The sequence below is a fragment of the Manacus candei genome, unplaced genomic scaffold, assembly GCF_025592945.1.
Source record: "Manacus candei isolate 608988 ecotype Guabito, Panama unplaced genomic scaffold, ASM2559294v1 h1tg000018l, whole genome shotgun sequence".
NCBI lineage: Eukaryota > Metazoa > Chordata > Aves > Passeriformes > Pipridae > Manacus > Manacus candei.
Window position 1 is genome coordinate 15,600,104 of NW_026138066.1, and position 24,516 is coordinate 15,624,619.

The following is a 24,516-nucleotide window of genomic DNA, read 5'->3' on the forward strand; positions in this document are numbered from 1 at the left end:
AGGTGCTAATGACACTCTTGTCAGAATGGTCATGCTGAGGAACTGGGCAAATGACTACTCAGTCTCTCAGTGGGCCACCTGCAGACACAGGATTAATGGCTCACAGAGCATGTAGTGTTTGCAGAGCAGGAGAAGTCACCCAGAATTGACAAGCAAGGCTGGGAGGGAGCAGAAAGCTCCAACACCTGGACTCCAGCAGGGTGTGAAACACTAAAAAAAAAAAAAGACTGCTGGGACACACAGAGTGTAGCCCCCCTCCCTGTCCCCAAAACCCAGTCACGGAGCTGCATAGGCTGAGGTGATGACATCCCAGCCCCAGGACCCCAAGCACTGCCAAAACTAACAGCATCCTTTTCATCCCACTGCTTTATCCTTAAAGAAGAGATGTTTGCCTAAACTCTACTGCCTAAAGGTTGCCACCTTCATCCTGAAATCCATGAACAAATCTCATTTTCTAAGATGACTTAGTATCCCATTTACTTTACATCAGCAGTGTGAGAAAGCAGACCAACTAAAAAAATTGTTGCTGAATGAATATTAAATCCTACAGTGGTAAGTGCTCTTTTTTTCACATGAGAAAGCAGAAAACTAGCCTGTTATTTTAGTGCTAAAATTGTACATGATACTGTGTCTTTTCACTGAGCCTCATTTTCCCAAAGAAATTCTATATAATATCAGGGCATTTGTTTGTAATTAGGGTTGTGTATGTCTGGGGTTATCAAGTTATTTTTTCTGAAGGACTTTTAGAGCATCTCAGTTATGGGAGCTGAAGACACCATAGTTACTGCTAATGCAGTTGTGAAAATCATGCTGACTCCTTCTCATAAAATTATTTACCAATGAAAACAACCAATCAGTTCTCCATCAGAACTTCAGGATATTAAATTCCCATCATAGCCAGCTTTGCTTTCTCATTGCTATTAGAAATCAAAATCAAACCCATTATTGAACTGGTCCTAAAAGTTATTGCATCATTAATTTGATATTATTTCCTTATTTATGCTACTTGTAAATGTTTGCTCCACCAATCTGGTGCTAACATGGTAATTATGGCTACAAACAAATGGACACATAAATGAAGAAAAGGTAAACAAGCAAGATCTTTGTGAGTTGCTTTCTTGAGTAATTGATTTAATAGATTTAATAATCCATTTTCCCAGTCTTAGGTTTGCAGCTTCTTAGAGCAAATCTTGCTCTTTTTTCATGTTACAGAGTTTTGTGTAGTCTTTTTAAAGCCCAGCCTAAGGCTAAAATGCTTATTTGACAGTATTACTGGTGGTAACTAGATAGCACCTGTGCTTCCCCAGTTAAGGGTGTTTTTTCAGTACTTAAGTACAGTCTAAAATATCAGACCCATGGTCTGCTGCTGGTCTTCACCCCCCTGCCCAGATCTGAATGGTGAGATGCTCTAGGAAGGCCAGGTCTTGCCATTTTTACAGTACATCTGGCTGTGCTCATCCTCCTTTCCCATATTACTTCAACTAAAAAGCTTCACCTAAAGTGTCTCTGTCTGGAGTGCCAACAAATACAAGTGTTTTGTAATAGTATTGCTACAGAGCACAATGAGATATGGCCACTCTGGAGGCTGAGGATGGGCCAGGTTATCTCTTTGAAAGGAATTCCTGCAGCTCTTCACTGCTACATTTGGCACCAGCAGTCTTACCACGCTGTGAAAGGGATGAAAATTTCATATTAATGTCAGCTTCACCATGACTCAGGGAAGGCGTTTATTTTTTTTTTTAAAAAGAATAGCTCTTGTGGTTACAGAGAAAACATGAAAAACTGAACCAGATGTCCTCTGTAGGCTCATCTAAACTGAAATCCACAAGGGAAAAGTATCCCCAGCCTATTGCTGCTTAGAAACTTATTCTTTTGAAGGGGAGGAGCTCAAATTGATGAATCTTAACTAATGGTTTTTTGAACATGAGATGTACTCTGAGTCCTGGGATACACCCACCACTGGAGGCTGGCACATAATAAATCACTCTCCCCACTCTAACTTTAAATTTCTCCTTCCCTTTATATTATTATGTGTTTTAACTTGGAAATTTGGGGAAGTTGTTATTAGGTTTGCATGAACAGATTGCAAGTTTCTGTGGCCAGTTGTACAGTTACCAATAACTATGTTGCTATCCAATAAATAAAATTTTAGTTAATAGCAGCTCCTTTGTCAGCAAATCTATCTTTCCCATTTCAGTGAGCACACCTTAGGATAATGCTTTATTTCTGACAGCAATACAAGAGTGAGACTGAGCTAGATTTTCTGGCAGTAGCAAAAAATAAATGATAGCTCTATGCTAATGGGAAAAATCTTTAATTTGGAATCACATAATCTAAACCCATATACATAAATTCCATCTTAATTACGTTTTAATTACATGGAAAACCCACATATAATTGCTCAGAGCTATTATTGCTTAGCTAGAGATGGTATTTAATTCCTTGAGTTAATATTTAACATGTGTTGTATCAGAGGGGGGGAAATGCTATAAAAGACTCAACGTATGTTGAAATATTGCTGCAATTTAAAAATCCCCAGTACCCTAGAAATGCAGTTACAGATGCAACAATCAATTAAACTCAAAATTGTAACTTCAGAATAGCTGACTATTGGGAGTTTCAGCATCCCATCACTGTCATCAGCTAATAGTATGCCAAGCTGTTAACCAGGATTCATGCCCCCATGTGGTGATCACTGCACTTTTTAGATGAGAAAAGGCACAGGCAACCCGGAACAATGATGCAGCCTCTTGCATTTTGATGAGAAAAGCAGAGCTAAAGTGCTTAAAGAGGAGGCGGGGAGGGAGGGGACAAAGGTCTGCCCTTGCCGTGACTGAGTGAGAGGCTGTGAGTAAAACTTCACCCCCAAAATACTCCTGGGAGAGCTTGTAAGCGACCCGTGTAAATAACACTTTTCTGGCTGTTTTATGAACACCTTACCTGCTTGTTGGCTTTCAGCACTGCTCTCAGGGTCGCGATCTGCTCTCGCTTTGTACTCAGGAGTGATTTCAGCTTCAGTATCTCTTCCATTAAGGCCTCCTTGTCCTTATCGATCATGGGCGCCAGCTCCCGAGCCGCAGCCCTCTGGCGCGACAGCTGCAGCGACCGATCCACAGCCTTCTGCAAGTGCTTGATTTGGTCCCTTATTATGGCATTGAGGTTGTAGATGTTCATAGGCTCCTTGCGGATGTCACTGGTGTCAGAGACAGGGGAGGAAGGAGGGGCTGTGATGACAGGAGAAATGGTAGGTGTTTTTGTTGGGCTCTGTTCCTTGCCGGGCTCTGGGGCTTCCTTAGTCACCTGCTCGGTCGGGGTCCTGGCTTCTACGGGTGATGCCACTCCCCGTCTGGCAAGTCGTGGGGAAAGGAGACCTCGAGGGTCATCCGGTCCTTTCAGGCTCCCGCTGCGGGTGACTCTGCTTTGCCTGTAATAGTCCAACATGACCCTGTTTGGTGTCTCATTGTTGCACAGGCAGACGTGATGGTAGAGCTGAGCCAGCTCCTCGCTAAATGTCACCAACTCGTCCTGGGCAGTGTTGAGGGTATTGTGGTTTTCGTTTGCTACGCTTGTCATCCTTTGTAACTCCTTTTCCATGTGGACCATTTTTTCCTGGCTTTCCTTGGTCGACTTCTCCAGGCTTGTCACCTGCTCATCATATGTCTGGATTCTGCTCTCATACTTGGCCTTCTCTTCAGTGTAGTTTTCCACGTACTTGTTATATTTCTCCTTTAAGGCTTTGATTTCTGCTTTAAGGTCTATCACCTCAGTAACAGCTACTTTGTATTTACATTCTAGGATCTCCAAGCCATTGATGTCCACTTCATAGTCGTGTGCTTCCTCGCCGGGGTCTCGGCCCTTCTCACAGTCGAGCTCAGCTTTCAGCTCCTTGTTGCTCTGCAGTCCCCTCATGGCATTGACATGCTCCGTGAGCCTGTGGACTCGCTCGTGTTGCTCCGTCAGGGCTCCCTTGGTGTGCTCCAGCTGCGTCTGAGACTCCTGAAGGTTGGCCAGGAGAATGGCCTTCTCTCGCTCCACCTGCAACAGAGTCAAAGTAAGAAACCCAGGATCTCATCCTACCCATGCTGAATACCACGCTCTGAAATCACATTAATTTCTTCCATTCCCACAAGGTGTAAACAATCCGAGTGCTTTCAAGAGATTTTAGCCATATACACCTAAACCATAAAATTAAGGCATAGATCCATGGAATTCTCAGAGGTTTGGGAAGTTCCAGCTTCTGCTACAATTTGCAATATCACTAGGTCACAATTTTACATGTTGCCCACTGAAGAATTACTAAGCACTGAGTGATTTATTAGGACATATGTTCCCTGAACAGAGGAACTGCATCACTGTCAACTATAAACCATTCTACTGGTACACACACATTTCTCAATAGAGTTTGAATTTACATTTCCCATTAATAGTTCTACCAATCCTTCACAATATTCATTTATATCTTTGAACTGTTGCGAAGTTTCATTATGGCAAATACAGTTAAGAAATAGCTGTGTACATTTCCACAGATTAAATAACCTGCTGTGTGGAAATGTAACACAGATCAGGAGACTGAGCATGTGCAACTCCCAGGACTCCCCATCCCCAGCCACTTAACTGTAAGTGAAGTCCATCTGTTTAAGGCCAAACCAGAAAAAGCAGGACTTGTGGTATCACTAACAACCCACTGGTTCTGACCTAGTAAATTCCTTTCTGAATATCCACATATAAATGTGGATGTTGAACAAGAGAAGAGGTCATGGAGGACACATCTAGATGGCTAAGATCAGCCATCTAGAAGTTTTAATGCATAGCTTCCTAAAGTAAGTGAACAAGACAAACTTACAAGTTTGATCTGCTCACATATTTGCTACTCATGATAACTCCAGAAAGACTTGCATTTCAAGTTTTTAGTGTAATGCCCCAACTTTTCTCCTGTGCCTTTGTCCTGTTCTGAGTTGTGAATTGGGAAGCAGAGGAAGGTATATGGAGATAGGATCCTATTTGCTTTCATGTTTTTTGCACAGGACCCTGGGCCTATCAAGTTTACCGCTCTTTCGCTGCAGCTGCAGTATCTCAGCCCTGTGTTTATACATGCAGTGAAAATGGCATTCTCCACGTTCCCTTTATGAGCGGTGGAATTACTAATTCTGAGAATTAAAAGCTTTCAGTTCTGAAAAGAACCTTTTTTAAAAAACAAACACCAAACCTTTCCTTCCCTATCAGTAGTTTGGAAGAGAGTCAAATTAGCCACCATGAATCTCATTAAAGGAAAAGAAAGGCCTTTTAGAAACTGAGAGGGTATTAATGCCATCTCAAAAAATGTTCCAAGCAGTGATTCAGGCTCCTGTTTTCTCACAACTAGGCTTTTCAGCAGTGGTTGCTGCTCAGAAGTACTAAGACACTAAAGCATATGGTGATCCCTTGGTTTTACAGACAGGCTTTCAAAACATGGCCTCCATTAGAATCTGAAATCAACTGCAGATAGAAACTGTATGAATAAAAATAGAAGCCATGTTAAAAACATCTAAAAAAATCAGCCTAGTTTTTTTGTGAACAGGGGACTGACGACTTAAGAATTTAAAAACCAGGGCCAAACCACATTATTATTTCATGAATCAGGAAGAATCTATCTCTTTAGATATAAGGTGTTCCATTTTTGGCACTACATAGTCTATGCAGAAGACAGTCAAGAACCACCAGTATTTTGGTACCCTTCTCTATTTGTTGTCCCCCTGTTGCTGTCCCTGTGTGCCTCCCACCCTCACTGTTGCTCAGACCCCGCCACTGACAAGAGCCAGTCCACTCTTGTTGAGAAAATCCAAAATATGGCAAAATTCCCTTTTGCCAAGTGCATCTTCTTAAAAGGTGACCACTTCCTACAGATCTCTTGGTCAGATCTGTCCTGGGAAACCTCAGAGATCAACCCAGCAGAAATCTCTTCCCTAGTTTTCCTGGGTTCTTTTCCACTGAGCTGCCTGAAGGTTTCAGTGTTAGATACATTACCCTCGTCAGATAATGAAGGTATTTATTCCTTCAGGCTGCTAAGGTGAGCGATGCATATTCACGAAAAATCTGTGTTTTGGCTAATTTAAAGGACCATCTTTCTCACCATAGTGAGAAATTGTACGGATAATAAAGAACACACCAAAGGTAGTTGGTTTAATAGTGTATGGGTCCACTGTGGGTATGTTCACACCAAAGTAGGTAATTCACTGTAGATTGCACTGGTGTAAAAATAGATACAGAGCTTACAGAGCCAGAGAGCCTTTCCCTTGAGATAACAACTGGGTGTTAAGGTAGCACAGTGCTTCAGTGCCCGCTTAAATTAATCAGACAGAATTGATCCTGCAGGATTACTGATCTCAGCCATCAGACTCTATCACGAAGAAAATTGTAACTGAGATAATTTGAACCCTGATGATAATTTATCTACTGAACATAAATGTGTTCTGGAAACATACTACTTTCAAATAGGAAGGATTCTTCCCAGAGAAAACATGTGACTTTTAAAACCCATATATTAACTTGGACAACAGGTAAAAGGAAATACATAGATCTACTAAATGTTATTCATTCTGGCCCAGTAATAGAAGCTAATCCACTTCCATTTAAAATTTTAAATGCACGCTCCCATTTCCCAGGGAAAAAAACCCCAAAGCTCCAGCTCATCCCTGAGAATAGCTTTTGATTATTAATGACTCTGCTGTTCCCAAGTACGGTAATGATATTTCTTGTTCTAAACCATACTACACTCTTATTTCCACCACAGCAAACTTACAGGAATTGCAGTTATTTTTCAGTCCAGTTGGTGGGAGGGTTTTTTGGTATTGAAACTGGTAGCTGCAAAAAGGCTTCTTATAATCTTAAAATTAAAATAAAAGCAATTCAAAAGTAGCTGTACTTATTTTGCAATGCATTCTCCCCTTTAAAGATTTCAGTTTGAGGAGATTTTCTTCCCTATTTGCTCTATAGTTTGCAATTATGGAAACCAATTTTACCCACCTTTTTTTTTATTTTTTATTTTTATAACATCAGAATTTCAGTGAACAATTCCTAAAGGAGTTTGGAACAAACAAGAGAACTCAGCTTAAGAACCCTGAATCTCAGCCATATCATATTTGTCAGAGAGTACAAAGCAGCTGAAGAGGAGTGTCAAAGACTGGGCTGTATGAGGTTTTTTTAATTTCCTTTCTTAACAGAATTTAAGTTTTCCAAATATGATGTTGGCCTCAGGAACATAGAAAGCATGAGCACAGAAAGAAGAGAGGAGTCCTAGGCACTGGACAACAAACATGAAGGGAGACCAGAAAGCCTTGAGTTATTCTGAGAAAAATCTCAGAATATGAGAATTTTCAGCAAGACATTTGTTACATTGAGGATATAAAATACAGAAAGGGAATAGTTGCAAATAGATATCTCCTAGAGACCAGCACAGCTCATGAAGCAGCAGCAACCTAAAGCTGCAGAAGGAATTATATCTGTCATACTAATTGTTCTAGTGAAGGGTCCCTTATGAGATTGGGGACCTAAAAAAATTTGCCACACACACTTACAAAATCACAAATCTGAAGTTTGCTTCTCTCAAAAAATTGAACTTGCTGTCCTATAGACTAAAAATAGTTCCCAAAAAAGGGTCAGTTCTTTCAGGAACTCTGTCATAGTGCAGCCTCTTCGGACAAAACAAGAGGAGCATGTACCAAATACTGAGATATGGCTGAATGAACACTACGTGGCAAAGACTTTTTGTCAACTTGAACTGGATTAAGTCTCCCATCTATAAGGAAAACTTCTGAGGAATTTTTCACATTTAATTTGTATGACCCAAGGCGAGCTGATGCAGCTCAACAGTGAAGATGACCACCTTTTACAAAGCACACACTAGCAGTTTGCAGTCTGTCTTTTCAGTATCTAAAGAAATCAGGCTTTCATCTAGGTCTAATCCTTCTTTTTAAACCATAACCTTTCAACAGGATGAGAATGCCAAGCAATGGTGGTGACTATTGGCATGGAGGTACTGGAGCCCAGCACCAAAAGATGTTATGACCAAAATGACTATACTTATTTTCTGGGGTCCTAAGTCTGTGGCTAGTGACTGTCAGAAGGCTGCCTCTTTGTTTAAGAGATGTAAAATAAATAAGCGTTTAAGTCAGAGATGATAACACCAATTACAGTATCTTTCAAGTAGAAATCTGCTGACTCATCAAGCTCAATATTTAATTTAGTACAATCAAGACAAAGCATGACTAAAGCAATCCTTTTTTTTTTTCATTTCTGAGAAGTTTTCACTCCAAATTTATATTGCATAAACTTCATTATAAATTATGGTTTAAAATGCTTACACTGTATTTTAAAATACGAACATTGCAAAGCACTTCCTTTGAAACTGTTTTCAAAATTTTTAACATTGTGTTTCTGAACCAAATTAGAAGCTACATATAATGCATATGTGCACATATAATAGAGATACATGTATATGTACTTACACATGCTTATTTGTATATATGCATACATACACAAAACATACACACTGTACATTTTGATACTGGAAAATTTTGACAGAATTTTTCACTTATATAAAATTCTAAATTTCAAGCTTTCCCATTTAAATTATGTATGGCTTGCATCAAAGTTATTTGTGCAAAGCACTAGATGTCATCAGTGTTCGCCATGTCACAGCTCAGATCAAAACTTCCCACAGTGAGTTTGGCAATGAAGTAAATAAAACAATTAACTCTTCAGCAAATAGGACAGATGAGATAGGGATTTATTGTTCTCCAGCAAGCACTGAAAACTGGGTTTGCTCTACTTTACTTCCAAATCACCTTTTACATTTTAAGCAGCCAGGGGTTCACAATTACTCTTCTCTTTAGAAGAGGCACTATTTAGAAGCCCGAAGCTAGAAAATGCTGGATGTTTCCTTGAGGGTGCCAAAATCTTTCAAGCTCTTGTGGCAGACAAGATGCTCAACAGCTCGGGCAGCAGGACCTTTTCTCTGTGTGGCACTGTACCCCTTCTAAGATGATGTCAACATCGGGGCTGGCAGCTTGAGTTTTTTTCTCTGGCTTGCATCCCAGGCTCCTATTCTGGTTGTGCCTGGGCTGGGCTTGGATGCACAGAGAACAAACACTGGCTGTACGGTCCCCAAGGCACCCCCTGCAGCCTGTGCATCCGCCGGCGCGGACAAGGGCGCTCTGTGACATCTCACACGCCACATGCTCTCCCTGTGCACGGCTATTAAGAGGAGTGCTCCTCTCCTTTTGTTCTCCCTTGACACTATGCCAAACCTTGTTCAAGCTGAATTTAATGGCAAAAACTCCCTCTGACTTGCGAGGGAGCATAACCAAGCCTGCCTGTATTTTAGTGGGTTTTTTTCCAGATAGGTTTGGTCATATTGAAGAGCACTTTATTCCACTTGCAATTTCAGGGACATCTGCTGCTATCGAAGCAGGAAAAAAAAGAATCTAACCTTCTGCAAACCCAGCAACTAGGTCCCTTTCTGCTCTTTGCACTAAATATCTGCTCAGATCACACTGACTTTTTTGCAGACAAATACTGTGTTTACTAGGAATATTTCTAGCAAAACCTGGATATAAAAAAACCACCAAAGTAGAAGTCTGAAAAAAGCACATGTGGTCAAGAACATCACTGGGAATAATCACTCTAAAACTTGTACTAGGGTTCACAGGATGTGTGTCTAAACACTTCAGGACATTAAATTCAGCTCTTACCTGCATGAGCTGCTGCTTCAGTTTCTGTATTTCTGATATGTTGAGCTCACTGAAGAGGTCAGAGACAGGGTGCAGAGATTCTCCTTTCCTACTCGTGGGAGTTCGGTAGTCACCGTTGAGTTTCACGAGAGGCCCGTGGATGTGTCCGTTCATTTTGTCGTCATTGTTGGGCTCTCCCCCGTCCTCTGAAAACTTCAATCCATCTACTGATATATTAATATGGTTATTATACATACTATCATTGAGGTTGATATACTGGGAGAGTTCCTTCCTCAGATTGTTCTTTTGCTCTCTTTCATTTTTTAAAGTTTCCAGAGCTTCCTCCAGCTGATGCTCAGCAATCTCCTTGAGCCGGATGGCATCTTCTAGCTGGCTATTAAGCAACACTGTCTCCTCCTCAAATCGTTTAATCTCATGCTTTAAGCCTTCATATTCAACCTGAATTAGACAAGACAAAGAACATTCATAATACTAAAACTTGAGTCATGAAAACCTGCCATTTATCAGCCCTATTGAAATATTTCAAACTACAGTTTGAAATACCAGACATTGCCTGCAGCTGCAAAGAACTGACTGAACAAAAAAATGCAAGAGGATCTCGCTCTGTCAAATACTCCAGCGCTCACTTTTTCAGCATGTGAGAATCAAGAAATATGACACCTCTTTCTGAGCAACTTACGATAAACAATGTACTTCATGGAAAGATGGATGTTTAGTAGTAGATGTCCCGGTAGCCACAGATTTACTATGAATTGCCCTAAGCAATGCTGATATATCATGGTATGTATAGATCTCACGTGGTTTATGATTTGCAAGTATTCTGAAGATGACTTCATATCTAAATTCTTACTAGATATAAAGTCACTCAGGTAGAGACGTTATCAAGTATCTTAAACACTCACAAGTATCTTGATGTCTTAGTTTTCAAAATATGGATGGAGGGTACAAAACCAGTAGAAAAGCCTCACCTCTCCTCTCTGTATTTTACAAGGGTTTCCATTATTCCAGAAGCATTTAATTTTAAAAATTAAACAGCAAACTATTTGTACAATCAGTCTAAGATGCCCCAAAATTGTTAGATTTTTAAACTACCAGAAAAATGCAATGAACAGCTCATTCAGCCCCCCACAGCCCTTAAACTTTGTGTATGGATGCCATTCTGGAGCACGTGGCAACCCATTGCTCCATCCACACTGCCTGAAGTGTGTCCCAGTGACCTAGTGCAGCCTCACCAGCACTGGAGGGACTTGCTGGTCTTTCTCCTTCTCAGAGGGCAGGCTCCCTGCCTCACACTGAGACAAGGTATTTTATCAAGGTATTTATGGGCACCGTGGGCTGAGGAAAACAACAGCTTCTCTCTTCTTTAAAGCACCTCCCATGTTTATGCAGTCCTCTCTATTTCACCTCACAAGAAACCAAGCCTGGAAAAACCCAGTCTAGTTTGAAACCAGTTGATCAGAAATATCTAGACAGTGCAGGAGATCCCCACTGAAGAATAATGTCCTTCCTCATCTTCTTTTTCACAGTTGGAAAATCCCACAGCAATGAAAAGGAAGACTTTTGTTTATAAAGGTCCATGTCCATGCTTGACCAACTCTCCTGCTATAGCTTGGTGAAGGGGAAAAACAAATGCTGAATTTTCATGATTCCATTAAAAAACCTTTTTAAAAGTTGAGGCTTTTATAATTCAAATGCAGTAGTATGCTTTACTATCTACAATCTTAAGACATTGTCTACAGTATTATTTTATTTTACATATCTGTATATTTTAACAAACTAAAACAAGATTCTGGCAAAAATAAGAAAATCCACCATTCTTATTGGAGTAGAATATTTATCAACCTGTCAAAAGTTTTGTATTCGCAAACCTCTGGAAAGACAAACTTAAAAACCAAAGCACTAATCTTCAAATCCAGAAAGTGGAAACATCAAACAACAAAGAAAGTTCCAAAGTCATACTGGGGATTCTTAGAGACAAAAGGAAAATTCATAAGAGTTTCAAATCTCCATTTAGCAACCTGATATCTTTTCTGACTGGAGGGACACGTACATCTGAAAAATTATGAAATACAATCAAATAGCTATGTTTATAACTTAAGGACATTAAAAAAAAAGCCAAACCCAACAAAACCACCAATAGTTTTTCAATTTTAAATCCATATGCAAAACACAAATCTGTATTATCTATATGGTTACCTTATCATAGACTCTTGCTTAAAAAAGCTACCAAAAAAACCCAATGTAGATAACGATATTTTAGCACCAAGACTTATAACATATGGGTTTGTAAATTCAAGCATTAAAGTATAAAATGCTCTTAAAATTTTATCTTGTAGATCAAAGTTATTTTAGGAGTCACAAGTGCAGGGATATGTGATGCAAAATGACTGATTTTTAAAGTTATTCAGTATATGGCAATGCTTTTTCTCCCCAGACTGCTGGCATTCAGTTTCAGTAAGAATGAAATATTCTGACAAATACAAACACTTGCAAACAGATTTTATTTTGGGGGAAACTAGAACAGTCCATAAAGGAGTCTTTTATTTCCTGATAATGTGAAAATGTCTCCTATGAGGTTGGTGAGGAAAAAAAATCCATGCCTCAAAGGGGGAATTTGCTGGCTAGGTAAATAACTCTGACACAAAGATGATCTGCTATAAATTCAGCTGCAGGAGTGTGAAAGCCTAGGTATCTTCATAAATAAGGAAATTATGTGCCCGTTTCTATTACCTGTGTATTCCCTGTGGCACAGCTCTGTTGTTTTAACTGTTTCCATTGCATTTGTGCTAGAGCAGTAAAGCAGCAGTAAAAGGGAGCTGAAATGGCACTGCTGATTCCTCCAGGAATAAGGCAGCTTTGTTCCCAGGCTGCCACTGGAAACTGTGACAGGGCTGGCTCTTTGATAAAAGCCCCGACTGCACCAGGCATAGGTTAGGACATAAGCCAGGGGCTGCAGTGCAGTGCTGTTACCCTCTGAGCAGGTGAGGAAATGGTGCTATGAAGTGCAATGTGATGCTGGTCTGGACAGTGTCTAAAACACTGAAATCATCCAACCTGGACACTTAAATATTGATCACAGCAAGTTAACTCTTCTGATGCGAGACCAAATCTCTTTTGTACAGTTTAAAGGACAACTGTGTTCTTGATTGCTTTCTTCACAGTACATACATAGCCAGCAGTAAAGGAAGTGTGCTTTTGTAAGGAGGAGGGAACAGACCCCATGACTGCTTATGCCTGGATGCAATGGGGCTGTTGTTTACTGTGGTTCCATAACAGCACTGCAGTGAGAATTACAGTGCTGGTTTGCCATCAGCTGCAAATGAGGAAAACAAAAGAAAAACCAGGAACACCTGACATCCCCTTTGCCTATTTTTGAAGCTTGCTACACTTGAAGGTTAGCATGGCTGACAAGAGAGCAATGCCAGCACAGGAAACCCAAGAGGTAGGAAAACAAAAGAAAGAAAGAAGAAAGGAAAGAAGAGAAAGGGAAAGGGGAAGGGGGAAGGGGAAGGAAGGGAAAAGAAAAAAGAAAAGAAAGAGAGGGGAGGGGACAGAAGGGGAGAGGAGGAGAGGATGATTGTCCCTCTTCTACACTTCAGAAGAGGAAACAATGTACAGGAAACCAACTAAGAGGAAATGGAGGGCAGAACTTTGCCACCGGGCACTGGAGTTCAGTGTGCAGGGAAGGAGGGCAAGAAAAGCAGGAAGCAAAAAGATGCAGTTCTATATATTTTAAAAATTCCCCTCTGATTACATAGCTCTGCAATGAAATATTTCGCCAGAACTTTTCAAAACTGAGCTAAGGGCTTCCCTTTATTTAAAAAGCGGCAAGTAACACTGTCTTAGAGTAAGGGATCAGCAAAAACCCAACTGAAAAAAACCATACAATGAAACTTCTATCACTGCTTTATAGGATCTCATCATGGAAACTGGAGAAAATTGTGTCACTTTACATTACAGTGCCTTGAGTCTTTTGATACTTACTTGATTCTGTTTCAGTGTGGACACCAGCTTCTGTAAAGTGATGTTTTCTTCTTCAAGCTCTGTGTAGTCCTGCAGGAGTCTCGCCTCTCGGAACTTGTACTCTCGAATTTCATCCTTCATTCGTATCCTCTGTAGTTCCACCATTTCGTTGTTCTGACAAAAGAAAACACAAGTACATCACCATTCATGCACAGGCCCTTTAATGATGAACACCATCCCTAGAAAACACCAAAGAAAAGACTAATCCTCAAATAGAAATGATTTAACATATCAAAATGGCATCACCTATTAATCTGAGGCCAAGCAATAATTTCAGGTGGGCGGTGGCAATGTTGAAATGAGAACATCTGATAAAGAAGCCTGATTAAAACAGTTCCAAGATTAGGTGCTTACTGAAACAGAAAACCTGGCAAAGCTTTAGCATCTCATCAGTTTCATTGCTCTACAATGCAGTGGGGTTTAAATAAAACTACCACCTGTTTTCCACCAAAGGATGCTTTCTACATTCATGCAGAAAAGCGGTGAGTACTGTCATCCACCCTGTAAAGACATCTGCTACGGAGCAAGGTGCACTCACACATTTGTATCTGCAGGCACTCGAGAGGCACGCAGGCAGGCAGACAGCTGGAAAGCACTTGTCAGAAAACCTGACAAACACATGCCTGTGCTGAGCAGGATTACACTCAGTGCTCAAGAGCACACAAGGTCACCATTTTATTTCTCCCATTAGCCCATACAGTGCCCAGGCAGCCTTACGGGAGAGGGCCTGAGGGATCACTTTCACCAAAAACTGCTTCCATCAGATTCCAGCTCTGACTGAGTTTGACATCAAGGGTCAGGTCACTCAGGAAAGACTCCGCTGGCATAACCACGATGTAAAATCCACTACAGGAAGATGGAATTAACACAGCTGGAAGAGAACAGTGACTGATACAGTCGGTTGGCAGGAGCAACCTCCCACCCTGCTTTGAAGAGAAGCCTGCATTTGTCTGATTAATAGAAATAGGTGCAATCAGTCACATTCCTGCCTGCAGGAGGATCCTGAGCATTGCCACAACAGCTGGTGGAGAGACTTTATGGATGGAGCCCTGTCACTGCTGGGATGTCAGAAGGAGCACACCTGGGAAGCAATAATGGGTTTCTGTAAAAGATTCCAGTGTGGAGGGAGGGCAACCCCTCCACACTGATAGCTACCAGGCCTGATAGCTACCTGGAAAAAAAGATAAATGTTTAACAAATCATTACAGCAGAAATTGTAGTCAGGGAGCTCTAAATTGATCGATTTGCATAACTCACCGTCTTGGTACTTGGAGGATAAAACTCCACATTCCGAATTGAGGATAAATACAACTTTGCTTAGCATCTAGGTTAAATAAATAATTACAAAACCCCAGAGAAGAACTTTGCAAAGCATAAAAAAACATGTTGATGCAAGACACATTGATGCAAAGTCCTTTTAAAAATGAAGCCTTTCTGTTAGAGAAAACTAAAAACCATCATCCTCCTCCTGGCAGCTAATTAAGAAGAAATAAAGAAAGTACCTAATTTCTTATCTGAGGGCAACTGAAAAGATCCCCAGTGGTAGAAGAGTCACAGACCAGTAGATAAAATAACTCTGTGTAAATATTCCTGCATCTATCACTGCCCAATAAACCTCTGAGTGATGTAAGAGGAGCAGCACAATTGATTTCACAAGGTGAAGGCATTTTATACCCCCAGGCTGCCTTTAAATGCTTTGTTTCTGCCAGTGCATCCCCAAATGTGGCAGTACTTACTCTTGCTAGGTGTGGGTACATGTGCAAGTCTGAGGCAGTACGTGGACAACACCAAATGCCAAGTATAATTAAGCTGCTTTGCAACTCTCCCAGTGTTTGGAGGATGATGAGCCCAGGGAATGAACTGTCTGACATCTCTCCAATGCTGACAGGAGTCCTGGGAGAAGGAGCCTCCTGACAGGAGTCCAGAGGAGCTCTGTTCAGTCAGCCTTTCCCAGCAGTGCTGCCTGCACCTCCTTGGGGGGAGCTCACCACCAGCACCAGCCAGGACAGACCTCCTCGTGATCCAAACTGCCTCTGCTTTCAACATTGCTGAGTGAAAAGAAGGCCTCTCCAAAAGGCCAGTTTGGATGTGGCTTTGAGCACCCTGGTCCAGTGGAAGGTGTCCCTGTCCATGGCAGGAAGTCGGAACTAGATGATTTTTAAGGTCCTTTTCAACTCAAACCACTCTATTATTCTAAATGGGATGAATGAAAAAGGTAGCCAGAAATGGAGGATGTGAACAAAGAATTTTTACAGAATCCTGATATAGTATTTCCCTGATTGAGTACAAGGCATGCTACTTTGAAAAAGCCTTGAAAATTAATTCTGTAAGGTCTGAGTACTCCTTTGTCTCTCCTGTTATTGCAAACAGCAACAGAAGACATGAGCTACCACCTTTCTGGAGTGCACCACCACTGCCTTAAGAGAGCAACCACATTTCTTCTTCACTCGTAGCTGCTGCTTCCTACATAACCTTGCAGGTATAAAAAGAACCATTTATAGTTCTCTTAATATTCTTACACACAGAGAAATTATCTTTGCAGTGCAACCTCTATTTGTCATTACTCATGGCATTTCACCAAGAAAGAAACAGTAGGAAAAAGGAAGGCTCGCCAGTTGGAGCACCCCATCTGCCATGCCTGCCCGAGCACTGCCTGCCACAATTCCCATGGCCAGGGCCAAGGCCTCTGCTGGAAGTAATTCCACTGCTCTGCCACAGATAAACTCAGCACATTACAGAATATGGTCTCACCTTTTCAAAGTAATGTAATACGTACATTTTGTCACTTCAAACACCCTGGAGTTATTCTCCATGCTCCAGATTCCTTCTCCTATTTGCAAACATCTGCATTATGCTGCAAAGTGCTCTAGTGCTCTCACTGCTTCCCGTGAAAGGTGGTGATTCCATGTTACTCAGCAAAAGCCTGGCATTATTGAGGTTTTCAAGTGAGTAGCCACAGGACATGCTGGAGGGCTATTCTGATTTCCTTTACATAAGACCTCTATATATTTTCTGGAAGAACTAGGCCTGAACTTATTAAAAAAAATTCATGTTGAATTTATTATCTGTTGCTGCTAGTAAGAAGGATATATTCGTTTTCATCAAATGCTCTGATTAAATACATTATCTTCTCACAATTCTATTGTTATTTTGAACTATTTAAAATACATATTTCTTTAGCAGAACATCTGCAGTAATAGAGGAGGGAGCTTGATGTACTGATACAGTGGCAGTAAGATGCAAACTTTTTATTTGGCCTCTTCTGAGGTGACTTGGACTTCTATGAAAATAATATGAGAGGATTTAAAAACACAAGGCAAAAGGAGTTTGTCAGCAGGGCAGTTATCTATATGAGCCACTAGAGGACAATGTAACCCATACTATTTGTGAAATAATTTGTAATTAAACTTTACTGGTAATCAAGCACTGAGCATTAAACTTGCAGGACAAAGGAATTGAGCCAGATGCTTTTATTAGGGCACTGCCTCAGGACTTTTTACATTTCCAGAGTGAATTCCCCTATGAACTGTGTGTAGTGGATCTGTAAAAACCAAATTAATCCAAGAGGTGGAGCTGATGATACACGAGCAATGTTTTAATGGCTGAAAATTATTTTCAGTCCTAGCCATCAGCTGAACATGGTGCAACGGTTTTAATGGATCGGTGCCAAGGAAGAAGGAAAAGGCCTTTCAGTGAAGCTATAGAAAACAACAGAGTCCTTGTCAGCATTGCATCTCATTATACATGAGCACTAATTGTGAAAGATGTCAGTCACATAGCACGTCTAATGAACGTACACATAATGGAACAGACCAAGAGAAATGAGAAACAGAAGGCTCAGTCGAGATAAAGTCTGTTCAGCTCACCTATCTGCTAGTGCTTGTATATATTTTCAGGATTACCATATACGAAAAGTGAAAGACATCTCCAGGTTTTGCAGAGGCAAGGATCATGTCTGTATAGTACCAACCATCACTTCAATCCTGACAGGTCTCTGAGTGTCAGTGGAATATAAAAAGTTTGTACTTCTTAGCAAATTAAATGAAATGTATATGAATATATTATTCATTTTTGATTCAGCATAGACTTTTAAAATGCTGTATTTCATACACTACAAGCAGAGCACATTGTAATAATGGTGTGTGGGTACATTGTAATAATGGTGCGTGAGTACATTGTAATACGTTGTCTAATATCAATTAATTGCAAGCAAGAAGGTACTTTAAAATGAACTAATGCAAATGGCTTATGTTGAAAACGATGAGAAAGAACTATGAAAAAATGCATGATGCCCTCAGGTTAATTTTCATGTCAGAATACCCCCAATGCTGCCCTAGGAAGCCACTTGTTATGCTTGTATCCTGTCAATACACCTAATGAAAGCAAACTGGGCAAGGAAGAGAGACCTGAAGCTGGGTACTCTCATCTCCAAGGTGAGCACTGAAGTCCAATGGCTTTTGGTTTCCTGAACTCTGAACAAATAAACTGAACTTGTTGGAAAGTGGCAGTGTTTTGAAGCCTTCTTTAGAAAGTGAATGCAGTTCCATTAACTATTGTGGTTCTCCCCCATGTTGGAGTACATAAAGAGCTTTTTTGTATTTCTGGGTTTTGTCTACTAGTTTTTATTCCAAACAAAATTGGAGAACTACTATTTGAGCTTTTTCCATACATTCCATTCATTCAAATTTTCATTAAGAGATTTAAGGTTCTTACTGTAGCAAAACATAATATTTTTCACACTGAAAAACAGCCATATAATCATCAATTAATTATAAACTCTAAACTATTCAGACTAAAACCATTCTTCGTTAGACTATGTAAGCCATAGCATGATGGTGTATGTAACTTTTTAATTTTCGTAACTCACAAAAGAGTAAGAAAGCAACAGTAAAATTGTAATTTTATAGCATTGTATTATAGCTGATGCAGTATAAAATCCCATTTGATCTGATGACAATTTTATTGCATGAGCAGTAAATTGAATATAATAGAAAGTTTATGCTCAGCCTAATATCCGTGATCTCATGTGTTTGTTGACAAGTCTCACTGTAAATTTGTATGTCATGTTTACTTTACTCTGCAGAGGAAAATAAAATATATATATTTTTTATGAAGAACGGTAATAGTGATATCATAGAAAATACAATTTAACAGGGGCTGAGAGAAGAGAGGATGAAAGTGGCAATGTCACTGAAAATCTTCAGGAAGAAATGAAACCCTCCAATACTGCCTATTAGTGAGCCAGGCATTACTTTATTCTGGCCAGAGATATGTAACAAATCATTCCAGCTACATATATCCCTTTCAAGGCTTTTCACATATTTATACATTTTAGCAAATAAAGAAATTAACATTCATTGGTTCTAAGTTACAGAATTCTCTTCACTAATTAGTATTCTAACCTTTATTGGCTATTGATCTCTCGCCTTCAATGCTAATTTGGTCTGAATGCTTTGGTCCTCTTATCATTCTTCCTCAGACAGAGAGTCTCCAACCCTTAAACTATAACGTCTTTGTTAATCTCCTCTGTACCTTCTGCTTACTCCAGCGTGTCTTTGAAGGACCATAAATTTAAGATCCGATCTTCAACTCCCTCATGCTTTGTTTATTGAAGCTTATCAGAGCGAGTCCAGAGAAACTCAGAGCTTCGGTGGTTTAAAGATCGCACCGACAAGAGTCAGTGAAAAGAAACCTAGCCACCTGCTACCATTAATTTAAAAAAATTAGGAAAGCCATATCATTTCCACAAGCAATAGAAGAGGGAAAACCATTTTCTTTATTTGCCATCAAGTGTTTTAATTCCGCAGAGTCCTCTCAACTAGCCTTGAAGTTTCCCTCCCTCATATACAGTAATACTAAACTTGAACTGAAATAATGACATTTTCCACGCTTCCAGGTATATTTAAAAACATAAAGAGATTTTGTAGATGACCTAATGCCACCTGGTCTGACCCTTTTGCAGAGTTTGCAGCCCAGTCCTCCTCATTCATACATGTAGATGCCCAGCTAAGAAGGGCTGGAGCATCTCTTACAGAACTATTATTACTTTCTTTTCAATACACTATATAGTGTATTGAGATAGATATCTCTATATTGCAAAACAAGTTATTTCAAATATTCTTTTTCACCACTGTTAGAAGTCTGCACCCTTCTTTTTAACCTGAATTTGTCTGATCTCATCCTTCCAAAAGTTTCATTCAGGTGGCTTTACTAGAGTTCATTATATTGTATCTGCTCTAAGCAGTTGTACTGGCATACTGTTTTAAGAACATAAATGCAACACAGTTCCTACTGTCCAAAACCAGAAACTACTAAATTTTGAAATTATGTACAATTCTCACATCCCTCAGCTTTAGATATATCACTCATTGTCTCAAAACGAGGAAGAAAAAAAAAAAAAAACACAACCCAGACATACTACTGTGCACAAGATATTTCTGAAAATATATCTGTAGCATAACCTTTAATCTTTCCTTTCCATGGATTTACTTGCAGAATGACAGCACTATCAAAGACAAGGATGAAAAAAGTCATATATTTGTTGGCTACAGCATATTAAATAGAAGCCAGATCATAATAATGTATGTTTCAAATTCCTTCACCAGCAACGGGTCTTAAATAAAGCATTTACAATACATCTAATAATTTAATCATCTGAAATGCTCAGTGCATTTAATTGGAATAGCTAAATCTAAAGAAGCAGAGTGAATTTCTATCAAGGGCAATTAAATGGTCCATTTATGTACTTATCACAGAGTTTGAAACCCATAATACTAAACATTGTAAATCCTCCTACATATAAACCCCTACAAAGTAGCTATTTTATTGACTTTTATATACAAGTATATGTAGAAAGGTAGAACTAAGGAATGTTCTGGAAGTATAGGTATTAAATTTTCCTGTTGAATATCATGGCCACATAATATGATAATAACTTCTTTATAAACTGATATGAACAACAAATGTCTAATTATGCATGTTATCTGAAAAATAATTGTTTGATTTGACTGCATTTATAGCAATTAATGCACTCATACTCCTGCATTAATTATACATAAATCATCAGTTACTGTATTAATTATAATTAGTTACAATTAATATTAGCACTCTGAAACAAACACTGCCATAATATCCTTAATTCCTTCAAAGGAAGAGAAACTTCACCAAACCAAACTTTATCAAAACAGTGGGAAGGAAAATCCAGACTCCAGGGTTACAGCACAGTTCAGTTCATATGATCCTTCCGCGAATCTACAGAATGACATCATATATGGACATATGATCATTGCAAATGGCAAAATATCAATTGGCTGGAAGAAGTTTTGCCATAAGGAGGACATTTTGGATGTCATTTTGTTTAAAATTAAAACTCTGCTACTCATCCATCTCCTGCAGCTCTAGTAGCATTAAACATATCTGAGAAGTGGGAGAATTTATTTCTAAATTCCATACTGGGTAAAAGAAAGATGATGACACATCCATGCCTTGGAGCAGGCTGATAACAATATTCTGCAAACAAAGCAATTCCCACAGGTAATTCAGGCCTAGACTGGCTTTCAAATTTCTCCAGATATCAGTGGACAAAACCATGTTCACCCACACTCCAAAGGCCAGTCCCACTCCCGCTTATAGAATCATAGAATCATTTAGGTTGGAAAAGACCTCTGAGTTCCTCAAGTTCAACTATTAATTGAGTGTCCCAGAAAGGCTGATGTACACCAAAGTCATCACAATCATCACAGCTCCCCCATCTCTGGAACGCATTAACTATGTGAGCATCCAGAGAGTTCCTCCTGCAATATCCACATGGCAAACCACACTGTCCCTCTGAAGGCAAGGAAGGGGTGTGTTGGTGGGGGGAGGATGCACATGAAGACCAAAGACCTGATTATCTTTCATCACCATCACATGGACCACTGCCAAGTCCACCACTAAACTATGTCACTAAGTGCAACATCCACATGTCTTTTAATTACCTCCAGCGTTTGTGACTCAACCACCTCCCTGGGCAGCCTGTTCCAGTGCTTGACAACCCTTTCAATCAAGAAGTTTTTCCTAATATTCAATCTAAACCTTCCCTGATGCAATTTGAGGCCATTTCCTCTCGTCCTATCACTTATTACTTGGGAGAAGAATCTGCCCCCCACCTGGCTACAATCTCCTTTTCAGAGAGCAGTAAGGTTCCCCTGACCCTCTTTTTCTCCAGGCTAAACAACTCTCATCTGCTCCTCATAAGACTTATGCTCTAGACCCTTCACCAGCTTTCTCTATGCTGTGCTACTGCTGCCATCTGTCCAACCCCATTGCTGTGGGAGCAGGATGGGCTCTGGTTGGGATGAGAGGCACAGGATGGGATTATGTAGCCAGAGGCACAGGCACTACTTCTTAATATCATGCTTTAGCTGAATTATTTTGTCTCCTTATTCCCACTGTGCTGAACTGTGCCTGAGTAACAAATACTTGAGTTTGCACTCTCTGAAGCAAGGGCTGTTGCCCATTATATCACCAATTACCTTGTGGCTGGCTAAGTACTATTATAAAGATACCAAACTCAAAATTGCTCTTATCACATTTGACTGGGGGAGGGGGGGGAGGAAAGAAAGGGGTGGATATGGATCATTTTGGACTGAATGGTAATTTGTATTTTTTTCCCCCAATTACAACCTTTCCTATGAGGTTGTCACTTCCTATCTGCAATTTAAGAAGCCAACAGCAGTGATTCTACATGACAATGCCTCAAGGCAAGCTTTTTGATGGAGAAGCTGCATGGGCCTTTTCAAGCTCATCAAGAGGCCAAGAGCTGGTTTTAAAGCCTAACTGATCGCTTAGGAGAGGCATCTGCCAGTTATATGTATCTCTTTGAGAGGCCATCTGTCAGGTCCAAAATGCCAAATTTCCTACCAGACCCAAAGGGACACTGGCTAGCCAACAAAAGAGAAGTTGTGCTAACAGGGTGCAGGTCTGTGATCAGTTTAAGCTCAGCAGTCCCACAGCTGCTGCTCCCAGGTCCTGACCCTCCCCTGGGCCAGCACTAGTTTTCACATCATCAGCCAGATCAAGAGCAGGAAGCCATCCCATAAAAAAAACAAACAAGCAAAAAAAATTAGTTTTAATGGTATTTATGCTCCCTGACACTGCTGACAGGGTGGACACACAGACACTGGTGCTAGCAGGAGGCAGAGAATAGGAAAACATGCCATTTCTAATTTGGATATGCTTACTGCTCAGCAACAACTGCCTGATCTGTTCCAAGTTCCAGAGGTGGAAACCCATTCCCACCGATGTAAACTGCAAAATTAATACTGCCTCCAGCAGGACTAAGATTTCACTGTATGCACTGAAATGCTGAGGAGCCAGGAGCAGTAAAGTGAACTCCTGAGAGTGGAAAGGAAGAAAGAGAAAAGACACTAAAGCACACAAGTAAGAGGGATGAGCTTTACTATTTTAGGCCTCATTATGCTTGGTTGGTATGGAAAAATATGTCCCTGTTTATTGACTGCTTGTTTTCACATTGCTTTCTTCTAACGTTTGATGTCAGAATGGGTTTCAGTGCTCCCTGTAGTAACCCATCTCCGAGCACGCTGGGCATTCTCCCATGTTTCAGGCACAGAGCTACACTCCTACTAAGCTTTCCATTCCCCATGGCAACTGTCTCCCCTCCTTAGGACTTGGAGCTATTTTAATTACAGCTCACTGCTAGGTCAATCCTACCTTCCTTATATTCCTTATACCAGTAATCAAACCATGCTGCCGAGAGATGCACGTGCCAGGCCCAGGCTCTCAGCTCAGCATCCCCATCCTGCACTGTGTTACAATACTGCTTAAGCTCTGACTGTTTTCAATTTGCATACCAAGCCAATCTTTGGTCCTGTAAACACCAGCTAAAAATCGCAATATCGATGTCTGTGAGGAAATGCCTCTGCTTTCTCCTGCTGCGGGAGAGCTGTGCTGCAGCGCTGTGGGAGAGCTCAGAAAGCTGAGACTGTGTTGATAGGCTGGGCAGCAGCACTAATAAATCTGGTCCCTGGGACAGTGCAGCTAAATTAGTAGTGGGCTGAGCTCAAATTAATCAGACATGTAATTAATCCTGATCCTCAGCTCACCAAAGATCATAAAAATCATAAAAAATGGATCTCAAAGGGACCTCTCGGCAGCTTCTAGTCCATTTACCTTTCCAAGGATAGGAGCAACTACATCTATGTCATCCCTGGTATCTGTCCAATCTCTTCTCAAACACTTCCAATGGCAGAAAGCATCACCTTTCCCAGAAACTCTTCTGGCTTTACTTTTGGCTTTGTCAAAGATCTCTTTTGAATGCCTAATCTGAATCAGAATCTTTCACACTGCAAAAGGAAAACAGCATTTCCTCTCCTACACACAGGAGGCAGGAAAATAAATGCATCTGTTCCTCCCTGCAGGAGGCTTCCATTTGACCACCGTATCCATCTTCAGCCACCTCTCTCTCCTCTACAACCAGAAGGGCACATAAGAAATGAGGATTCCAGACAGCTCCCATCACAGAGCAAACTCGTTGGATGCCCTTGCACGACATACAAGGAGATGGGCAATTAAGGACAACACAAACTAGATGGCAGGGCAGGGCAGAAGAGGAAAGAAGAAGAATAGGAGACCCCAATTAACACTATATTCCTTCACGGTTCCTCAGGGTGGACTGGGAAAGGAGAAATATATTGAAAGAAATAAAGAAGAAACCTTTAATACTTTCTAGAAAGTAATGTGAATAAGTGGCCAAAGGATACAAAGA

General features: G+C 40.4%; 1 protein-coding gene across 6 annotated transcripts in view; it reads right to left on the minus strand.

Annotated features, from left to right (window-relative positions):
- BICD1 (BICD cargo adaptor 1) overlaps positions 1 to 24,516 on the minus strand; it is a 171,063-nt gene that overhangs the window by 36,218 nt on the left and 110,329 nt on the right. For all 6 annotated transcript variants that reach the window (XM_051784533.1, XM_051784532.1, XM_051784537.1 and 3 more), the window contains exons 3-5: positions 13,713 to 13,865; positions 9,729 to 10,166; positions 2,941 to 4,035 (exon numbers count right to left, since the gene is read on the minus strand). In XM_051784533.1, coding sequence (XP_051640493.1) covers positions 2,941 to 4,035; positions 9,729 to 10,166; positions 13,713 to 13,865 — 1,686 coding nt within the window. The remainder of the gene's footprint in view (positions 1 to 2,940; positions 4,036 to 9,728; positions 10,167 to 13,712; positions 13,866 to 24,516) is intronic.